The 18,046-nt window shown below is 43.4% G+C and overlaps 1 protein-coding gene across 1 annotated transcript in view; it reads right to left on the reverse strand.

The window, feature by feature from the left end:
• The window catches only part of LOC140719565 (uncharacterized), a 155,534-nt gene that overhangs the window by 38,871 nt on the left and 98,617 nt on the right, over positions 1-18,046 (reverse strand). Inside the window, exons 8-10 of the mRNA XM_073034275.1 lie at positions 10,110-10,157; positions 3,904-4,022; positions 1,706-1,871 (exon numbers count right to left, since the gene is read on the reverse strand). Coding sequence (XP_072890376.1) covers positions 1,706-1,871; positions 3,904-4,022; positions 10,110-10,157 — 333 coding nt within the window. The remainder of the gene's footprint in view (positions 1-1,705; positions 1,872-3,903; positions 4,023-10,109; positions 10,158-18,046) is intronic.

Raw genomic sequence — 18,046 nt, forward strand, 5'->3', positions numbered from 1 at the left:
TTGGATAGGCTACTTATGGTATTACTCAGTTCCAGAAGATGAAAGCAGCATTTGAAAAGTGTTGAACACATGAGTCATTTGCCAAGAGAGCTAAAAATGACCTTGATAGTGGTCTCATTGCTTCTTATAACATTTCCAAAATGATAGCAAAGTGTGGAAAATCACATACAATTGCTGAAAGATTAATAACGTCTGTTGTATCAGAAGTGCTCAATGAGGATCAATCTACAATGAGCTCAAAATGTATATTGAGGATAAAAGTATTCCGATTAGGAACATGATTTCTTGTGCATCAGATAGAGCACCATATGTGATAGGTCGCCATACTGGTTTTGTGGTATTTATGAGAAAAGAAATTCCAAATCTGTTTGCAATCCATTGTGTAGTTCATTGTCAATATCTCACAGCCAAAAACCTCAGCCAGTGACATTTTTCAAGCATGACTCATGTAATATCTGCTATCAACAAAATTAAAGCTCATGCATTAAAAAGCAGAATATTTCACCAGTTTTGCCAGGATAGCAATGAAGCGTTTGAACACTTGCTTCTGCAAGTGTGTTGGCTGTCAAAAGGCTGTTGCTTAAAACATTTCTTTGATCTTTTTTACACTGTGGCTGAATTTTTGCTCGAACTCAACTTGAGCTTGGGAAACAAGATTGAACTTCTACATGGAAACATGGCATACCTGTATGACAAAATGAACATTCTAACTATGAAATTGCAGGGTGAGAATTTCAATTTAATCCAGGCAAAAAGTGCAGTATCCACTTTTATCGGAAAATTGGAAATATATAAGCAAAACATTGGAAGAAGAATGTTCTCACAGTTTTCTTGCACGGAAAGTATAGCACTCTGTTTCACAGATGGTGATTTGCAAGAGTACTGCTTACATTTGCAGCCACTGAAGAAGGATTTCTAGAATTGATTCAATGATTTGAATGTTCTGGAAATTCCAGACTGGGTAATTAACCCATTTCTTTGCAAGGTGAAACAACAGGAAGAAAACTTGCAGGAAAAAATCATCAAATTCAGAATGATAAAGAAGCAAAAATGCTTTTCAAAAATGTCAGCTTTTATGGTATGTGGCTACACTGTCATATGAAGTTCCTAGGTCTTTGGAGAAGAGCCAAACTACTCTTCATTGCATTTCCATCCTCCTACCCTGCTGAAAGAGGATTCAGTGCAGTGAACCACATACTCACAAACAGCAGCTCGATCCGCAACGTTCCAGCTCCTCTAGTGTCTCCACTAAAACACAATGTACTGACGGGGTACACCTGCAGTACTTCAAACTCTTAATTCCAGCATAAAAAAATACATTTAAAAAGGTCAATAACACCTTTGGTTGACCTGACAGAATCTGCAGTGATTGAATACACTACCATCTTATCGGCCTTTCACTTTAAAACTGGTATCAGCTTCATTAATGTAGAAGATGCAGTGAAAATCATTTCTTTTACATGCTACCACAACAGATCATGCCATACATAACAATACTGACGTTGTCAACTGAAAGCAGATTATAGAATATAGTGTGGCATGGCAGAATCGACATATAAAGTGATCTAGCATGCTATTCATAACTGGACTGTGCAGTACATATTCAGGAAGACAACTCACCACTAATTTAGTAATGCAACTAACAACGATCTAGAAAATTAACTTGAAAAATGTACTGTTAAATATTTCTTTGAACTTCTCTTACCCTGACGGCTCTCCGAAGGGAACCAATGACTACGGGTTTGGTAGGTGGTGGTTTGGAATCTTGATCTTCTTCCTTTTCCTCTGCCCACGGGTCCGCCAATTCTACCTCTTCCTCTGCGAGGAAGATCTTCTTTCCTTTATATTCTGGCTTCTCATATATCACCCAGCTGAGGAAGATCGGAGCATCAGGCAAGCTTTATACGGTTAGATGGCCATCAGGTATTGAGTGACAGGTCCCTTTGTAAATAAAATCGCCTTTTCTGCCTTAGTGAATACCATGTACTCTTTGTTAAAAACTGGACTTCTGATGATCAGGTCATATGTAAAATGTGCTGAATGTGTAACACCCTGGTTAAGATTTCTACTACTGCCACGCTGCGATGGATTTTATTTTAGCAGTTTTCTGTAAAATCAATGTGTCCTGCAAGAAAGAGTGTTTTGTCTTCAGCTAAAGATAAGAAACCATGTTGTCCAATTTAGGAATGCGTGTCAGCCAATCAGGATTGTGGGATGTGAGAGAAGGTTCTAGAGAGCTGTGGGCAAGAGTTTTATGAAGGACAGTAGTCTGGTTTTTTTGGGTCTTTTGGCAGGAGCTGCAGAGCGGAGCACAAGGGAAGATGCTGCAGAATGCCATTGGAAACAGAGCCCCCATTGCAGGCATGGAGCAGGTGAATAGCTCCAAGGAAGAAGGGTCAATACTCCTGAAAGAGAGCCAGTACATTCGACATCATCTTTGAGGGAAGTTCGGAATGTGGTGCGTGCTTTCACGCAGACCGTGCGTGCTGCACGTGAGTAAAGAGATACACCCCCAACTACTCCAGAATGAGCTCCAATTAAATACATTTAGACTAAACTTTCTAACATTTCATTTTTATTCTGTGACCTTTGGTCAAAAAGGGAGGAGGACAATTACCTAACATCTGCCATTAAGGGTGTTTTCTTGGCTGTAATCAGATGGGAAGTGGCCTTCTGGAGGAAGTTCTCACTAAACAGTTGCTGTAGATCACAGCAGAGAAATATATGGTGGCAGTCACTAAACGGGCAAGGTTTTCAAATATTGTAAATCACATCACTTAATCATCACAAAACAGACTTTTTCTGTCCCGTGACAAGACAGCGATTCTATGTGTTTCAGATGTTTAAGCATGGGCATACTGGAGAATTGTTAATTTAGTTAGTGATTCAGCACAGAATAGGCTGCCTGGCTACCTATTAGGCCTGGTGTCTATGAGGAAATCTCTGAGAATTGATGTATTAACTTCACTCTCAGCCCTTTGAGTAATGCTGCCCAACAACCTGACAGCCCTGATTTAACCCCACCTCAATCACAGGACAACTTACAATCATCATTTAACCTCCCTGCTATGTCTTTGGACTGTGGGAGGAAACCGGAACACCTAGGGAAAACCCATCCATTCCATAGGTACAGACTCCTTACAGAGGATGCAGGATTGAACGCCAAACTCCAACGCCCTGACCTGTAATAGCATCCTGCGAACCACTACGGTACTGTGCCACCTCCACTGTGCCATGCAGCAAACTATTAACACAGCGAAGGGCTAAAGATAAACACGAGATTCTGCAGATGCTGGAAATCCAAAGCAAAACACAGTAAATGCCGGAGGAACTCAGCAGATCAGGCAGCATCTGTGGAAATGAATAAACATTCAATTCTTCTGGCTGAGACCCTTCTTCAGGTCTAAACTTAGGGTTAGACACATGCTTGGATGTCATAGCACAGTTTGGGTGCCTTTGAATTTTGGACCATGGATGCCCTGATCAAGAAGCCAGGTTCGGGGAGCGCACAGTAACAGTATGTGTGATGAGGGAAGTTGATACATTAGATTTCATAGATTTCCTTGTGGACACCAGACCTCATGGGTCGCTATGCAGACAATCTAACTCATATTTCATGCTTGCCACTTGCTCTTTTCCAAAAGAGCAGAGAGTACTTCTTTCCAGCGATGTGCATACACTTCCTGTCTGCCATTTCTGCTCCTGAGGAGACTGAGAAACACCTGAATGTTCGGATGCAGCCCAAATTAGCCACCCACAAATAGTAATTATCAATAAAATAATCAATATCTATTGGGAAGGGCAAGGGGCATGGGGAGAAAAACCAGAATGTGTGGTTAATCTTGCTTCAAACAAGTTTAATGTACTGTAAACATCTAATTGTGAACTGTCAATTGGACTTACCATCCTCGAATAACCTTTATGGAAATGACAGCCGGAAACGGCCAGGACATACAATCAGCGACGTCACAGCTGATTTCTCTCTTGAAACCAGACAAGTTCGGCTTGTCGAATATGACGATCTAAATCCCGATATTAGTTTGGGAGACAGAAGATAATGAGAAGCCATGAACGGTCACAGTCACACAGATGGCCCTTTAGTCCAACAGTCTGGACCACAGTTTATACCACGTACATCTCTGTGCACTACACATCATTGCATCCTGTCACATCTCCTAATTTCTTTTGCACAAGGAACTTGTTTTTACCTCAGACAGCAGTTACGATATGAAACTCACTGGTTTGATGGAGTGGAACTGCAACTCTATATAACTCTGGTTAGGCCACATCTAGAGTATTGCACACAGTTCTGGTCGCCTCACTGCAGGAAGGATGTTGAGGTTTTGGAGCGAGTGCAGAAGAGGCTTACAAGGACACTGCCTGGTTTAGAGGGCATGTGCTATCATGAGAGGCCGGACAAACTTGGATTGTTTTCTCTGGAGGCTGAGGGGAGATCTGATAGAAGCTTATACGATCTATGAGAGGCATAGATAGAGTGGACAGGGAGTATCTGTTTCCCAGAAATGGTTAATACCAGAGGGCATGCATTGAAGGTGAGGGGGGTAGGTTCAAAGGGGATGTGAGGGGTAAGTTTTTTACTCAGAGAGTGGTGATCTGCTGTGATGTTTGAGACAAATCAATTAGGGACTTATATAGGCACAAGGATGATGGAGGGATATAGACATTGTGTAAGTACGAGAGATTAGTTCTTGGGGGTTTTCGATTTACTTTTTTGCTGATTCGGTACAACATTATAAGCCAAGGGAACGGTTCTTGTGCTGCCCTGTCCCATGTTCTATGGAAACAGAATGGATCTGTGCCTACTGAGGAAAGTTGGACAGGCAGTTCTGGGAAAATAAGCTGCAGGACAGCATGAGGAATGGAACTGAGGGGATTACTCTACCTGGAACTGGCCAAAAAGCTTCCTTCCATCTCATAATAATTGTATAACTTCTGTTCAGCTCAACCACACAATGTGGTTTTTGAGCTCCCCGTTCTCACCACTCTGTCAGTGTGTTGAGCAGATACTTCGAGGTTGGTGAGAGTTTATTTAAATCTCCATGCCTAAATACATGAGTCAGTGGCAGTAATATTCTGCTCTAAGGATTAGCTCAGAAGATCTCTGTGTTTAATTAAAAAAACAACTTTTCCTGAATTTCTCACCAGATTTATTAGTGATCCATTTAAAAGTTCTGCCGCCTGGTTTCAGACTCTGGTAAGTAAAAACATTTTCTCCACATCGCACTATCAAAACACCTGCATAATTTTAAACACACCTTTCGGGTCACTTCTAGGTCATCGGGATAAAGTTATCCCATCCCATCAATTATTTCTGCATGATTATAAATTTCAATTTCAATAATTGACATGATTTCTTAATTTTACTGCATTACAGTTCACCCTTGTGGTGCAGACACCAGAAATGCTCAGTGTAGAGACATTCTGCACGCTAGCCAGCCTTGCTTTATAAACTGAGATCTTTACTTATCTTTAGTTAGAAATAAAACACAGTAACAGGCCCTTCTGATTCAACAAGCCCACTTCCCCCAATTACACCGATGTGACAAATTAACTTAGTAACATCTTTTACCATACATCGTATGGACTCTGGGAGGAAACTGGAACACATGAAGGAAGCCCCAGGGGTAACGGGAAGAACACACAAACTCCTTTCAGACAGTGGTCAGGAATCGAACCCATGTCACTGGTTACAATAGCATCGCACTAACTGCCACACTACTGTGATATCCCTGTGGTAACGAAAGGCTGGAAGTCAGGTAACAATGGTGGAAAGAGAAACAGAGAGGCTGCTTTTCAGATTGCAAATTCTCTCTCAAAGGGTGCTGCCGGACAGGTTCAGCATTTAACACCAATTTCTGTTTTCATGTCAGATCTCTCACACTCATAATTCTTCTCCTTTAGCTCTAAGTTTCACTTTAGGTGCACCAGCTCGATTCAATTTACAACTCTTCTTTTGATGTGACAGAACTGCTTTGACCCAAAATGTGAGGAGGAATTGGGTGCCGCGGTAGAGTGGTGTTTAGCGCGATGCTAATACAGCTCAGGGTGTCGGAGTTCAGAGTTCAATTCCAACGTAATCTGTAAGGAGTTGGTACGTTCTCCCCCATGGAACGCATGAGTTTTCTCCCAGTGCTCCGGTTTCCTCCCACAGTCCAAAGACATACTGATTAATAGATAATTGGTCATTGTAAATTGTCCTATCATTAGGTTAGGATTAAATGGGATGTGACTTTATCTCTACATAAATAAATAAATAAATTTCTTCACTGAGTGAGTGGTGAATCTGTGGGATTCGTTGCCATGGACACGGTGCAGGCCAAGACATTCAGCCTTTAAAATGGAGGTTGGTAGATTCTTGATTAGTCAGGGTGTCAAAGCTTACCAGGAGAATGGGGTTGAATGGGATAATAAATCAGCCATGATGGTATAGCGGAGCAAACTTGATGGGCTGAATGGTCTAATTCTGCTCCTGTGCCTTATGGTCTTATGGTGAAAGCATTCGATGGTGTAAGATGGACCATAATTGCTTTACAATAGTCATAAAGTTGCATTTCGTGTTCCACCTTTATTTGATCTAATTTGAAAGGAACGGACAGAACTTTGCTTCTTAAAAAAACGGAACATTAGTGTTGCGTGATAAACTCTGTGAAGCATTGGACTTGCAACCAATTAATTGCGATGCTTCTTTAAGAGGAGAGGAGCAAACAACCTGATTCTTTTAACAGTAATTTTACAACAGTGACGCTGTTCACTCAGGCCAACAACTCAAACCCAGTGTTAACCCTTTACAAGACCCCAACTTTTCATCTCACTCAGTCAACACGATTCTCTATTTGAATGCACGCTTCCAGCTTTGCCGTGAAGTAACTAATGCCACTCTCATTCTGACCACCCCCAGCCACAACCCCAGAAACATAAACATCTCTATCTCACCCTTCAGTCATTTCAAAGACCTTTGTTCGGCCACTCCTCGATCTTCTGGTTTCTCACAGGTGTGAATCATTGGAGAAGGATGAATGCCATTTCCAGACCACAAGGCCTCAAATGTACACACCAGCATCTTTAATTGCTTATGTACTTTGTACCCTTTTCAAGCTGCAGCTCACTATTTAAGACTTAAACTAAGTCTTCTTCCTCACCATTTATTCTCTCTACATGTTGAATCCTTGTGGGTTGAGTTAAGAAATTGCAAGGGTAAAAGGACCCTGATGGCAGCTATGTACAGGCCTCCCAACAGGAGCTGGGATGTGGACCACAGATTACAATGGGAAATATAAAAGGCATGTCAAAAGGGCAGTGGGAGTCATGGGAGATTTCAACGTGCAGGTCAATTGGAAAAATCAGGTTGGTAATGGATCTCAAGAGAGTGAGTTATTGAATGCCTGTGAGATGGCTTTTCAGAGCAGTTTGTTATTGCTGGTACAGGCCTGAGGTTTTGGAGTACTCTGCTGATGTTGCTTGATCTATCTCTCCAAGCATACGTGCACACCAAACTGGCTACCAGCCTTACTTCCATTCTGGAAGGCACCTGATCCACAGAATTCAGATTGTCTGCGCACCTCTAATTATTATTAATCAGTTGTGTGACAAACATTACGCACCCCTGGCATCAGGCACTGGATAGTCTGGCCATATGAATACACGCTGTTGGCTGCAGAGTGTTGTCATCTCACACTACAATGGAAAACAAAGGCTGTTTGGGATGGCTATTTTATTTATTTATTTAGTGTTGAACAGGGTCTTACAGTCATCGAAAAGCGCAGCACAGAAACAGGCCCTTTGGCCCATCTAGTCTGTGCCAAACCATTTAAACTGTCTACTCCTAGCGACCTACACCGTGGCCATGTATCTATCCAAACTTCTCTTAAACATTGAAATCAGGCTCGCATGCACCACTTGTGCTGGCAGCTCGTTCCACACTCTCACCACCCTCTGAGTGAAGAGGTTTTCCCTCATGCTCCCATTAAACTTTTCACCTTCAACCCATAACTTGACCTCTAGTTGTAGTCCCACCCAACCTCAGTGGAAAGATCGTGTTTGCATTTACCCTATCTACACCCCTCATAATTTTGTATACCTCTATAAAATCTCTTTCAATCTTCTGCTGTATGTTCCAAAGAATAAAGTCTTAACCTATTCAATCTTTCCATTTAACTCAGGTCTTCCAGACCTAGCAATATCTTTGTAAATCTTCTTTGAACTCCTTCAACCCCAGCTACATCTTTCCTGCAGGTAGGTGACCAAAACTGCACACAATACTCCAAATTAGGCCTCACTCATGTCTTATACAATTTCAACATAAATCCCACTTCCTATGCTCAGTTGTTTAATTTATGAAGGCCAATGTGCGAAAAGCTTTCTTTATGACCCTATTAACCTGTTATGCCACTTCCAATGAATTATGGACCAGTATTCCCAAATCCCTTTGTTCAACCACGTTCCTCAGTGCCCTACCATTCACTGTATAAGGCCTACCCTGGGTGCTCCTGCCAAAGTGGAGCACTGAACACACCTCTGCATTAAATTCCATCGGCCCTTTTTCAGCCCTTTTTTCCAGTTGGTCCAGATCTCACTGAAAGCTATGATAGGCTTCCTGTCTACTACACCCACAATCTTGGTGTCATCTGCAAATTTTCTGATCCAGTTAACCACTCTTCCAGCCCTTCAAGCTGTGCTGCCCAGAATCTCACCAATTTAACCCTAGCCTAATCTCAGGACAAATTACAATGACCAATTAACCGTCTTTGGACTGTGGGAGGAAACCAGAGCACACGGAAGTAAAGCCATGAAAGAAACATACAAACTTGCTCACAGAGGACGCTGGAATTGAACTCTGAACTCCAAAGCCCCAAGCTGTAATAGCATTGTGCTAACCGCTAAGCTATCGCAGCACCCCATTGTAAAGCTGCAATTCTACAGAGGCAATTGAGCCTCATTTAAAATAGTGAAGTTGAAACTATATTTAATCGCCCACCGTTATTTTTGTGCTTAAATGAATAAGTGTACTCTGAGTTCAGAGGGATTCTTTCGGAATGCCTGCTCATTTTGCTGAATAAGGATCTTATACATCTCCTCTCCATGTGGCTCATTCAAGCTCTAAACATCTGCCCCCTTCTGAATCAAACTTTTCTATTTCCCTGTATCACCCTTTGAAGCAATGCAATGCCAACCCTTAAATCTCTAGCCATCATTTCCTGTGGTGAATGTTCTTTGCATACTCCATTATAAACCCTTCATTTTCCCACTCTGTCCCGAAGAAAATGAACTTAAATCCTCCCAAATCTCCATATAAATCTACTCTCCTCATTTCAGAAACTATAATATATCTAAGGCCTTGAGAACATTTTGAAATTGGTTCAAAGTTTTAATTTTCCAAATTTTATTTATTTACTTAGCGATACAGTGTGTGGGCCCTTCCAGCCCTTTGAGCCGCTCCAACCCTAACACAGCATTCCCCTGATATTAATCCTAGACTAATCATGGGACAATTTACAATGACCAATTACCCTAACAATTAGCATGTCTTTGGACTGTGGGAGGAAACCAGAATACCTGGAGGAAACCCATGCGGTCACGGGCAGAACGTACAAGTCCTTGCAGGCAGTGGCAGGAATATATCTCAGGAAAATATCCAGTTATCTCAGAGCACCACGAATTTTCCTTATTTTTGGAGTACAATTGAAAGGGACCTTTACGATATAAAATCATAAACATAAGAGATTCTGCAGATACTGGAAATCACACAAAATGCTGGAGGAACTCAACAGGTCAGGCAGCATCTATGGAGAGGAATAAAGAGCTGACATTTCGGGGTGAGACCCTTTGCCTCGTCCTGCTGAAGGGTCTCGGCCTGAAATGTTGACTCTTTATTTCTCTCCATAGATGCTGGCTAACCTGCTAAGTTCCTCCAGCATTTTGTGACTGCTATACTTAATGTCAGTAAATTATCGACTCCCAGCAGTTCAGCGGCAGATTCAAAATTACTAAGGGAAGGTATTAAAGGCAAAGTGCACATTAAAATTCAGGTTAGACTCAGTGAATTTAAGAAATACAAAGTCATTCCTTCCCCTGCAGTTTACATTTCTTACCTTGCCAGGCCGTGGGATAATTTTCTCCTGTTCTTTTGGTTTTAAATTCTGAAAAGCAAAGTAACAATTAGGTGAAACTGTCGCTTAACTAGAACTCCTTGATGATCAGTGACTCTGGTTATAAATTAGGTAGGGAGTGTTGAAATGAGTCTGTAGCTTAATAACGTTCAGTTTTTATCTCCGTTCCATGGAGATCGTTCTAATAGGTTGCATCACCGTCTGGTATGGAGGGGCCACTGCACAGGATTGGAAAAAGTTGAAGAAAACTTACCCAGCACCATCATGGGTACTAGCCTCCCCAGTATCCAGGACACCTTCAAAATGCGATACCTCTAAAAGGCAGCATCCGTCATTGAGGACCTCCATTACCCAGGACTGGAATGGTGGACATACATCTCTGACAAAGGAGGTATAAGGCGCTCGTTCCCTCCACTAGCCTGCAGGTCACCCTTGGGCAAGGTGTTCGACCTGTTTAGCCCCCTCCCCCCCACCCCGATCAGGGTCATGTGAAGCCATGGGAACAGGTAGTAGATGGGTGGGTACGATGCGTATTACAGGTCCTGGTTTACGAACTCTGATGCCAGGCAGACAATCTCTGAAGAGTATCGATAATGGTTGGGACCACCTGCCTTTTAAAGACACTGCCCAGAAGAAGGCAATGGCAAAAATTTTTTTACCAAGATCAATCATCGTCTTAGACCATAATCACCCACATCAGACCACATGGCACATGATGACAGTGATGATGATGATGTCCCAGAACATGTCTCCTCATCTCTTCCATCAAGGAGGTACAGGAGCCTGAGGACACACACTCAACATTTTAGGAACTGCTTCTTCCCTTCTGCCATCAGGTTTCTGATGAACTGTAACTCTCTCATTAAACCACAATTTACCAATTCAGGTGCTCTAAAGACCTTGGAGCCTAGTGCTCTCTGGTGCCCCACACAGGCCTGAAGAACTCATTACAGCTGTAAAGTCAAGGGTCCTCCTTATTGTAAAAAGGGTTCATTCCATAGTCTGATAACAGCAGGATAGAAGCTGTCCTTGAAACTGGTGGCTTTCAGGTTTTCATATCATTTGCCCAAGGGCGAGGAGGAGAAAAGAAATAATGGAAGTTTGAGAAATCGATGTTCATGCCATTAGGAAGGAGGCTACTCAAACAGAATATAAGGTGTTGTTCCTCCAACCTAAGTGTTGCCTTATCATGACAGCGAAGGAGGCCATGGATGGACATATCGGAATGGGAATGGGAAGTGGAATTAAAATTGGTGGCCACTGGGAGATCCCGCTTGTTCTGGCGGACGGAGCGTAGATGCTCGGTGAAGCGGTCTACCAATCTACGTTGGGTCTTACCAATATACAAGAGGCCACACTGGGAGCACCGAACGCAGTATATGACACCAATAGACTCACAGGTGAAGTGTCACCTCACGTGGAAGGACTGTTTGGGGCCCTGAATGATAGTGAGGGAGGAGGTGTAGCACTTGTTTCATTTACTAGGATAAGTGCCAGGAAGGAGATCAGTGGGGAGAGACGAATGGACAAGGGAGTCACATTGGGAGCGATCCCTGCGGAAAGCACAAAGTGGGGAGTAGGGAAAGATGTGTTTGGTGGTGGGATCCAGTTGGAGGTAGTGGAAGTTTCAGAGAATTATGTGTTGGACATGGAGGCTGTTGGGGTTTCGCCTTCTTTCAACTCCTCCATCTCCGCCGCATCTGCTCTCAGGATGAGGCTTTCATTCTAGAATGAAGGAGATGTCCTCCTTCTTCAGAGAAAGGGGCTTTCCTTTCTCTACCATCAACACTACCCTCTACCACATCTCTTCCATTTCATGCACATTTCCTCTTACCCCATCCTCCCATCAAGTTACCACGGATAGGGTTCCTCTTGTCCTCACCTACGACCCCACCAGCCTCCGTGTCCAGCACATAATTCTCCAGAATTTCCGCCACCTCCAACTGGATCCCACCACCAAAAACATCGATTTCTCAAACTTCCAGTAATGCCTCCCCCCACCCCCCTTCACCATTTCCCATCCCCTTGTCCACCTCTCATGTTAGATCCTTGCCCATGCATCACCTCCCTCTGGTGCTCCTCCCCCACCCCACTCCTCTTTTCTTTCTTCCCCGGCCTTCTGTTTCTTTCACCAATCAACTTCCTAGCTCTTTGCTTCATCCCTCTCCCTCTAAGTTTCACCTATCGCCTGGCATTTCTCTCTCCCCTCTCCCCACCTTTCAAGTCTACTCCTCGGCTTTTTTTTCCCAGTCCTGCCAAAGGGTTTCAGCCCAAAATGACGACTGTGCTTTTTTCCATAGATGCTGCCTGGCCTGCTGAGTTCCTCCAGCATTTGGTGTGTGTTGCTTGGATTTCTACCATCTGCAGATTTTCTCTTATTTGTGTCTTGGCATGAGGATTCATCGTGGAGGAGAAAAGAAGCAGGAATAGACCCACAGATACATGTATCTCATAATCAAATATATGGTGAATACTCTCTGCCTAGATCAGTGGTTCCAAACCATTTTTATGCTATGGACTTCTACTATTAACTGAAGACTCTGTGTACCCTGGGTTGGGAACCTTTGGTCTAGATAGGTGCTTAAAGAAATGTCACTGGTAGGAAATATGGGGGTAGCTGTTGCTTGGGGAGCTGCAATTTGTTAAGTGCAGACATTAGCATAGATTGGACATCACTGATGCCACAAACATCACTGTCCATGTTTTCATCTGTGGAGTTTGTCAGAAGGAAGTAACCTAACTCAGAGCATTGTGAGAGTGTGGAACAAGCTGCCAGAGCAAGTGGTGCATGCGACATTGAAGAGAAGTTTGGATAGGTACATGGATGGTAGGAGTATGGAGACCTATGGTTCCGGTGCAATTTGATGGGTGTAGGCAGTTTACAAGGCTCATCATGGTTTAGATGGGCTGAATGGCCTGTTTCTGGGCTGAATTTTTCTATGATTCTATGATTTTAAGTGGCTTTAAAACATCATCAGATGTTTTATAGAGCCATGTGAAGTTAACGTTGTGCTGGGCATCTTCAAGAAATTAGGGAAATGAGACAGGAAATAATGTCATGAAAGAAATGAAATTAAATTATTCTGACATCCTGTTGCAACGTCCTCTCAAGAGGCACCAGGATGTCAGAAATTGGAGAGTGTCAGGGGCAGAATTGTGTGTGGGCACCACTACTAAGGAGAAGGTGCATGGCCGCTGAAATGTCTGATGGTAGATAAATCACCTGGACCAGATGGACTACACTCCATCTGGAAAATTGCAAATATCACTCCACTCTTTAAGATGGAATATAGGAAATTATAGGCCAGTTAGGCTGACTTCAGTGGTAGGTAAGATGTTGGAGTCCATTATTAAGAGTGAGGTTTTGGGTACTTGGAGGCACGTGATAAACTACGTCTGAGTCAGAATGCTATCCTGAAGGAATTCTTTGACGAAATAACAGGCAAGACAGACAAAGGATATTGTTTACTTGGAGTCTCAGAAGACCTTTGATAAGGTGCCACACATCAGCCTGCTACGTAAGACAAGAACCTATGGTATTACAAAAAAGATACTGGCATGAATACAAGTTTTGCTCACTGGCAGGAGGCCAAGAATGGGAATAAAGGTGTCCTTTTCTGATTGGTTGCTGGTGACAATGTTTATCCTTGGACGTTAAGCTCCCAACTATGATCTTCTGGTGAGATGGTGGCGCGTTCGGATGCAGCTGCCTCTTGGGAACCAGCTAAAGGTGCTTTTTTCCATTGTTAAATGTCATTTTTACAATCCAAGGACAATGCTGGTCTCCAAAAACTTAGGGTACAGCAAGTCTACCCCATCAGTGACTTGCCCATTGGCAGAGGTGCTGGACAGGGTGCTTCCTGCTAATGGAAAGCATCAAAGGTATCAGAGTTGATGCACAAAGGTGGTGTGCAGTATAACCACGGGTGATTGTCTTGGACATTTCTCTTGAGATTGCAAGACCCTGTTGGGCATTGACAGTGTAAGATGCTGCAGGTCTGTTTTCCTTGTTTGGTAACCCAAACAGATGGCAGGGGAACTGTGTGGCCTCAGTTGTAGGAGGGACTAGGTCTCAAGCCGTGGGCCTGTCTGCTGCTGCAGTCCAGGAGAGGAGACACCGGAGGCCTTGTGGCATGGCTTTTGTGCTCAGTTGGGGGCTAGCCTCTCCCATCGGTGCTGCCCTCCACTGTTCAATTGGTGGAATGATAAACTAGATTTGGCGCACATATTTGTCTGTTTGTCTGTGCATTGCCAAGAAATGCACCATCAATTTGCAGGACATGTCGCTCAATGATGTCCTAAAAGTTGTACCTCTTAATTTCTAACTGCACTGCAAGGTCATATTCCATATACTGTGTGCATTCAAATATAAAATTTTCAGTTCTGAATTCATCACCCTTTGTTACTAGAAGTTAAATTCTTTTCCCTTTCTAAACTTTTTGACCTTTTTGGCCTTCCCTGCCAACTTTCATAATCTCTACTGCAGTCTCCTTCACTTTTACTTTATCCCCACTTTTCCAAACTGCTGAAACTACTGTTTAGTTCAAATACACACTTCACCCCATTCCACTACAATTTTGTCCTGTTATCTGTCTATCCTTCCTCACAATCTCACTGCACACTGTATCTACTTGTACACCAGCAGCCCCATCTTCTGCCCTATCACTCTGGATCCTATCTCTGTGTCAAGTTAGTTTACACTCTCCCCAGAAGCTCTAGCAAACCAGCCCACGAGGATATTGGTACCCCCTGAGTTCAGGTATAACCCGTCCTTTCCCCAGAAGAGATCCCAATGATCCAGGAATCTGAACCCCTGCCTCTTACACCAATTCTTCAGCCATACATTCATCTGCCAAACCATCCTATTCTTACCTTCACCAGCACCTGGCACAGGGCGCAACCCAGAGATTACTCCCTTTGAGGTTCTACTTTTCAGAATCCCACCGGACACCCTGGATTCTCTTTTCAGGACCTCATTGCTTTTCCTACCTACGTCATTGGTACCAACATGTACCACGACATCCAGATGTTCAACCTCCCCCTCTATAATGCTGAGGACCTGATTCGAAACATTGCTGACCCTGGCCCCTGGGAGGCAACGTACCAACTGGGTGTCTCTTTCATGCTCCTGTCTGTGAATCCCTGTCACTACTGCAGTCCTCTTCTCCCCATTCCCTTCTGAGCCATAGAGCCAAACTTAGAGCAGAGACCTGGTCACTGTGACTTTTACCCGGTAGGTCATTTCCCCTCCCCAACAGTATCCAAAGCAGTATATTTATTATTGAGGGGAACAGCCATTATGGTCTTACAATGTTACAGAGACGATTTTCCATCAGGACTTGACCCCATCACCCAACCACCTCAGATATCAAAAATGGTGGAACAATGATTGGTTTGAATAAAGTTGAGAAATATCCAATTGGATAAGGAAAGATCTATTGGCTTCTCAGTCTGTTTGTGTGAGGGTGAAGATGATCATATTAAGTGACTAGTAAAGACTCTGGAAGTGGGCCAAAAAGCATGAGAGATTATGCGATGAAACGTCTTTGAAAATATTCAACCAATGTTTGTAAATCTACATGATGTAAATCTACATGATATCTACATGATATCTAAGAATCATCTAAGAAACCTCATCAAACATTCCAGCAGGTAGTCAGTCAAAATTCTGATCTCAATCTCACATCACAATTTAGAGTACTTGACTTGGATTATTTGCATTCCCCAAGCCACACACCTGCTGAATAATGACCTGCTAGAGTACTGTACGATGTTTCCGATATTCAACAATGATCAATTCTCAGAATTAATGCAGTTGTTCCTGGAATCTATCTCATGCATGGGTTAATCTTTCATTGGCCCCAGGAATGTGGTTCTACAGAACCTCTACAAACATCATCTATTTGAGTTAAAAACAATTTAAAAAGTTCAAGATGGAGACAATCACAAACACTTAAGCTATTTGAGAGCTTTGCCACCTGGTTCAGCCTGGGGTTATGGCTTAATCAGTACTCATCAGAGCTACCATACCAGGGATAGGGCTCCTCCTGTCCTCACCCACCACCCCACATGCCTCTGCATTCAGCACGTAAATCTCCATAACTTCTGCCATCTCCAATAGATTCCCACTAACAAGCACATCTTTCCCTCCCCCCCACCAATTTCTGCTTTCCACAGGGATCACTCCCTATTCGACTCCCTTGTCCATTCATCCCTCCCCCCCCCCCCCACTGATCTCCCTCCTGGTACTTACCCTTGCACGCAGAACAGTGCCACACCTGCCACTATACCTCCCCCCTTACCACCATTCATGGCCCCAAACATTCCTTCCAGGTGAGGCGACACTTCACATGTGAACCTCATGGGGTAATTTATTGTATCTGGTGCTCCCGATGTGGCCTCCTGTACATCGGTGAGAGCTGACATAGATTGGGAGACCTCTTTGTCGAGTACCATTGCTCTGCCCGCCACACAAAGCGGGATTTCTCACTGGATACCCTTTCCAATTCTACCTCTTACTTCTATTCTGACATGTCAGTCCATGGCCTCCTCTACTGCCACGATCAGGAGGAGCAACACCTCATACTCCATCTGGAAAGCCTCCAACCTGACCGCATGAACATCGATTCCTCGAAATTCCAGTAATTATCTGTCCTTCACCATTCCTATTCTTGTTTCCCTCTCACACCTTTTCTTACTTGCCTATCACCTCCTTCTGCTGCTCCACCCCCTTCCCTTTCTTCCATGGTTTTCTGATCAGATTCCCCCTTCCCCAGCCCTTTCTCTCTTTCACCAATCAATTTTCCAGCTTTTTACTTCAACCCCCCCCCTCCCATTTTCACCTATCACCTGCAACCTTGTACTTCTCCCTCTCCTCCCCTCGCCACCTTATTCTGACTTCTTCCCCCTTCCTTTTCAGTCCGGATGAAGGGTCTCAGCCCAAAACCTTGACTGTTTATTCACATCCATAGATGCTGCCTGGCCTGCTGAGCTCCTCCAGCACGTTGTGCGCATTGCTCTAGATTTCCAGCATCTGCTTCTTTCGCCTAGTCATTACATTTCTGTGGATGGATGTAGGTTAAGCCATCCCTTCTGATAGGTTCTGACCAGAAAACCTTTTGTTGTAAGGGAGAAATCAGTATTAGAATTCAGCTATCACTTGAAAACTCGTATTAGATAAATGTGAATCTAATAAGTTGTACCCAGCAAATTCCATCATTCATCTTTTCTCGAGTTATATATGGTAGCAAATAGCTCAGTATAAAATCAATATTTACAGTTCTGGGATCTCATCAAGAGACAGAAAATCAAATTACTTGATCAAATGACAAGTAAAAAGACTTCTTGCAAAGGGGAAATTTCTTGGAATTAAAGGTACGCTCGGATAAAAGAGAATTAATTGAGCTTATCAAATACAGAATTGATTTCTGAAGGGCCACGGGGAGCCGATAGCCAGCCGGTGGAGTAACGGCATCTGCACCAGACTTTGAGGCGAGTGTTCCCTGGTTCGAGTCCGGCCGGCTCGAATCTGTGCTGGGTTGAGCATCAAGCTGGCTATTTGACCTCGTTAAAAAAAGGCAAGCACTACGGAAACGGACAGCTGATGCACCAAACAAGGTGCGGAGAGGATTTAATTAGTTAATAGGGAGTCAATATCAACATTTGCAAATGGTGTGAAATTAAAGGACAGATGCAGGAGTTCAAAGGAAGGCTGTGGTCCAGCAGATAATCAGAAATTGTCTGGAATCTTTGATCAAGAACTATATATATATATTTACTGCTGGTGAGGGAAGTTCTCACCTCAACCTTATTTGCCATCTACATTTTTATATGTATATATATATAGAATTGAATTGAAAACACACGTGGACTAAGATGTTAGCTGTCCTGTGCTATCCCCAGTGGGATCATCAGTTGAT

This window comes from Hemitrygon akajei, chromosome 32, assembly GCF_048418815.1.
Source record: "Hemitrygon akajei chromosome 32, sHemAka1.3, whole genome shotgun sequence".
Lineage (NCBI taxonomy): Eukaryota > Metazoa > Chordata > Chondrichthyes > Myliobatiformes > Dasyatidae > Hemitrygon > Hemitrygon akajei.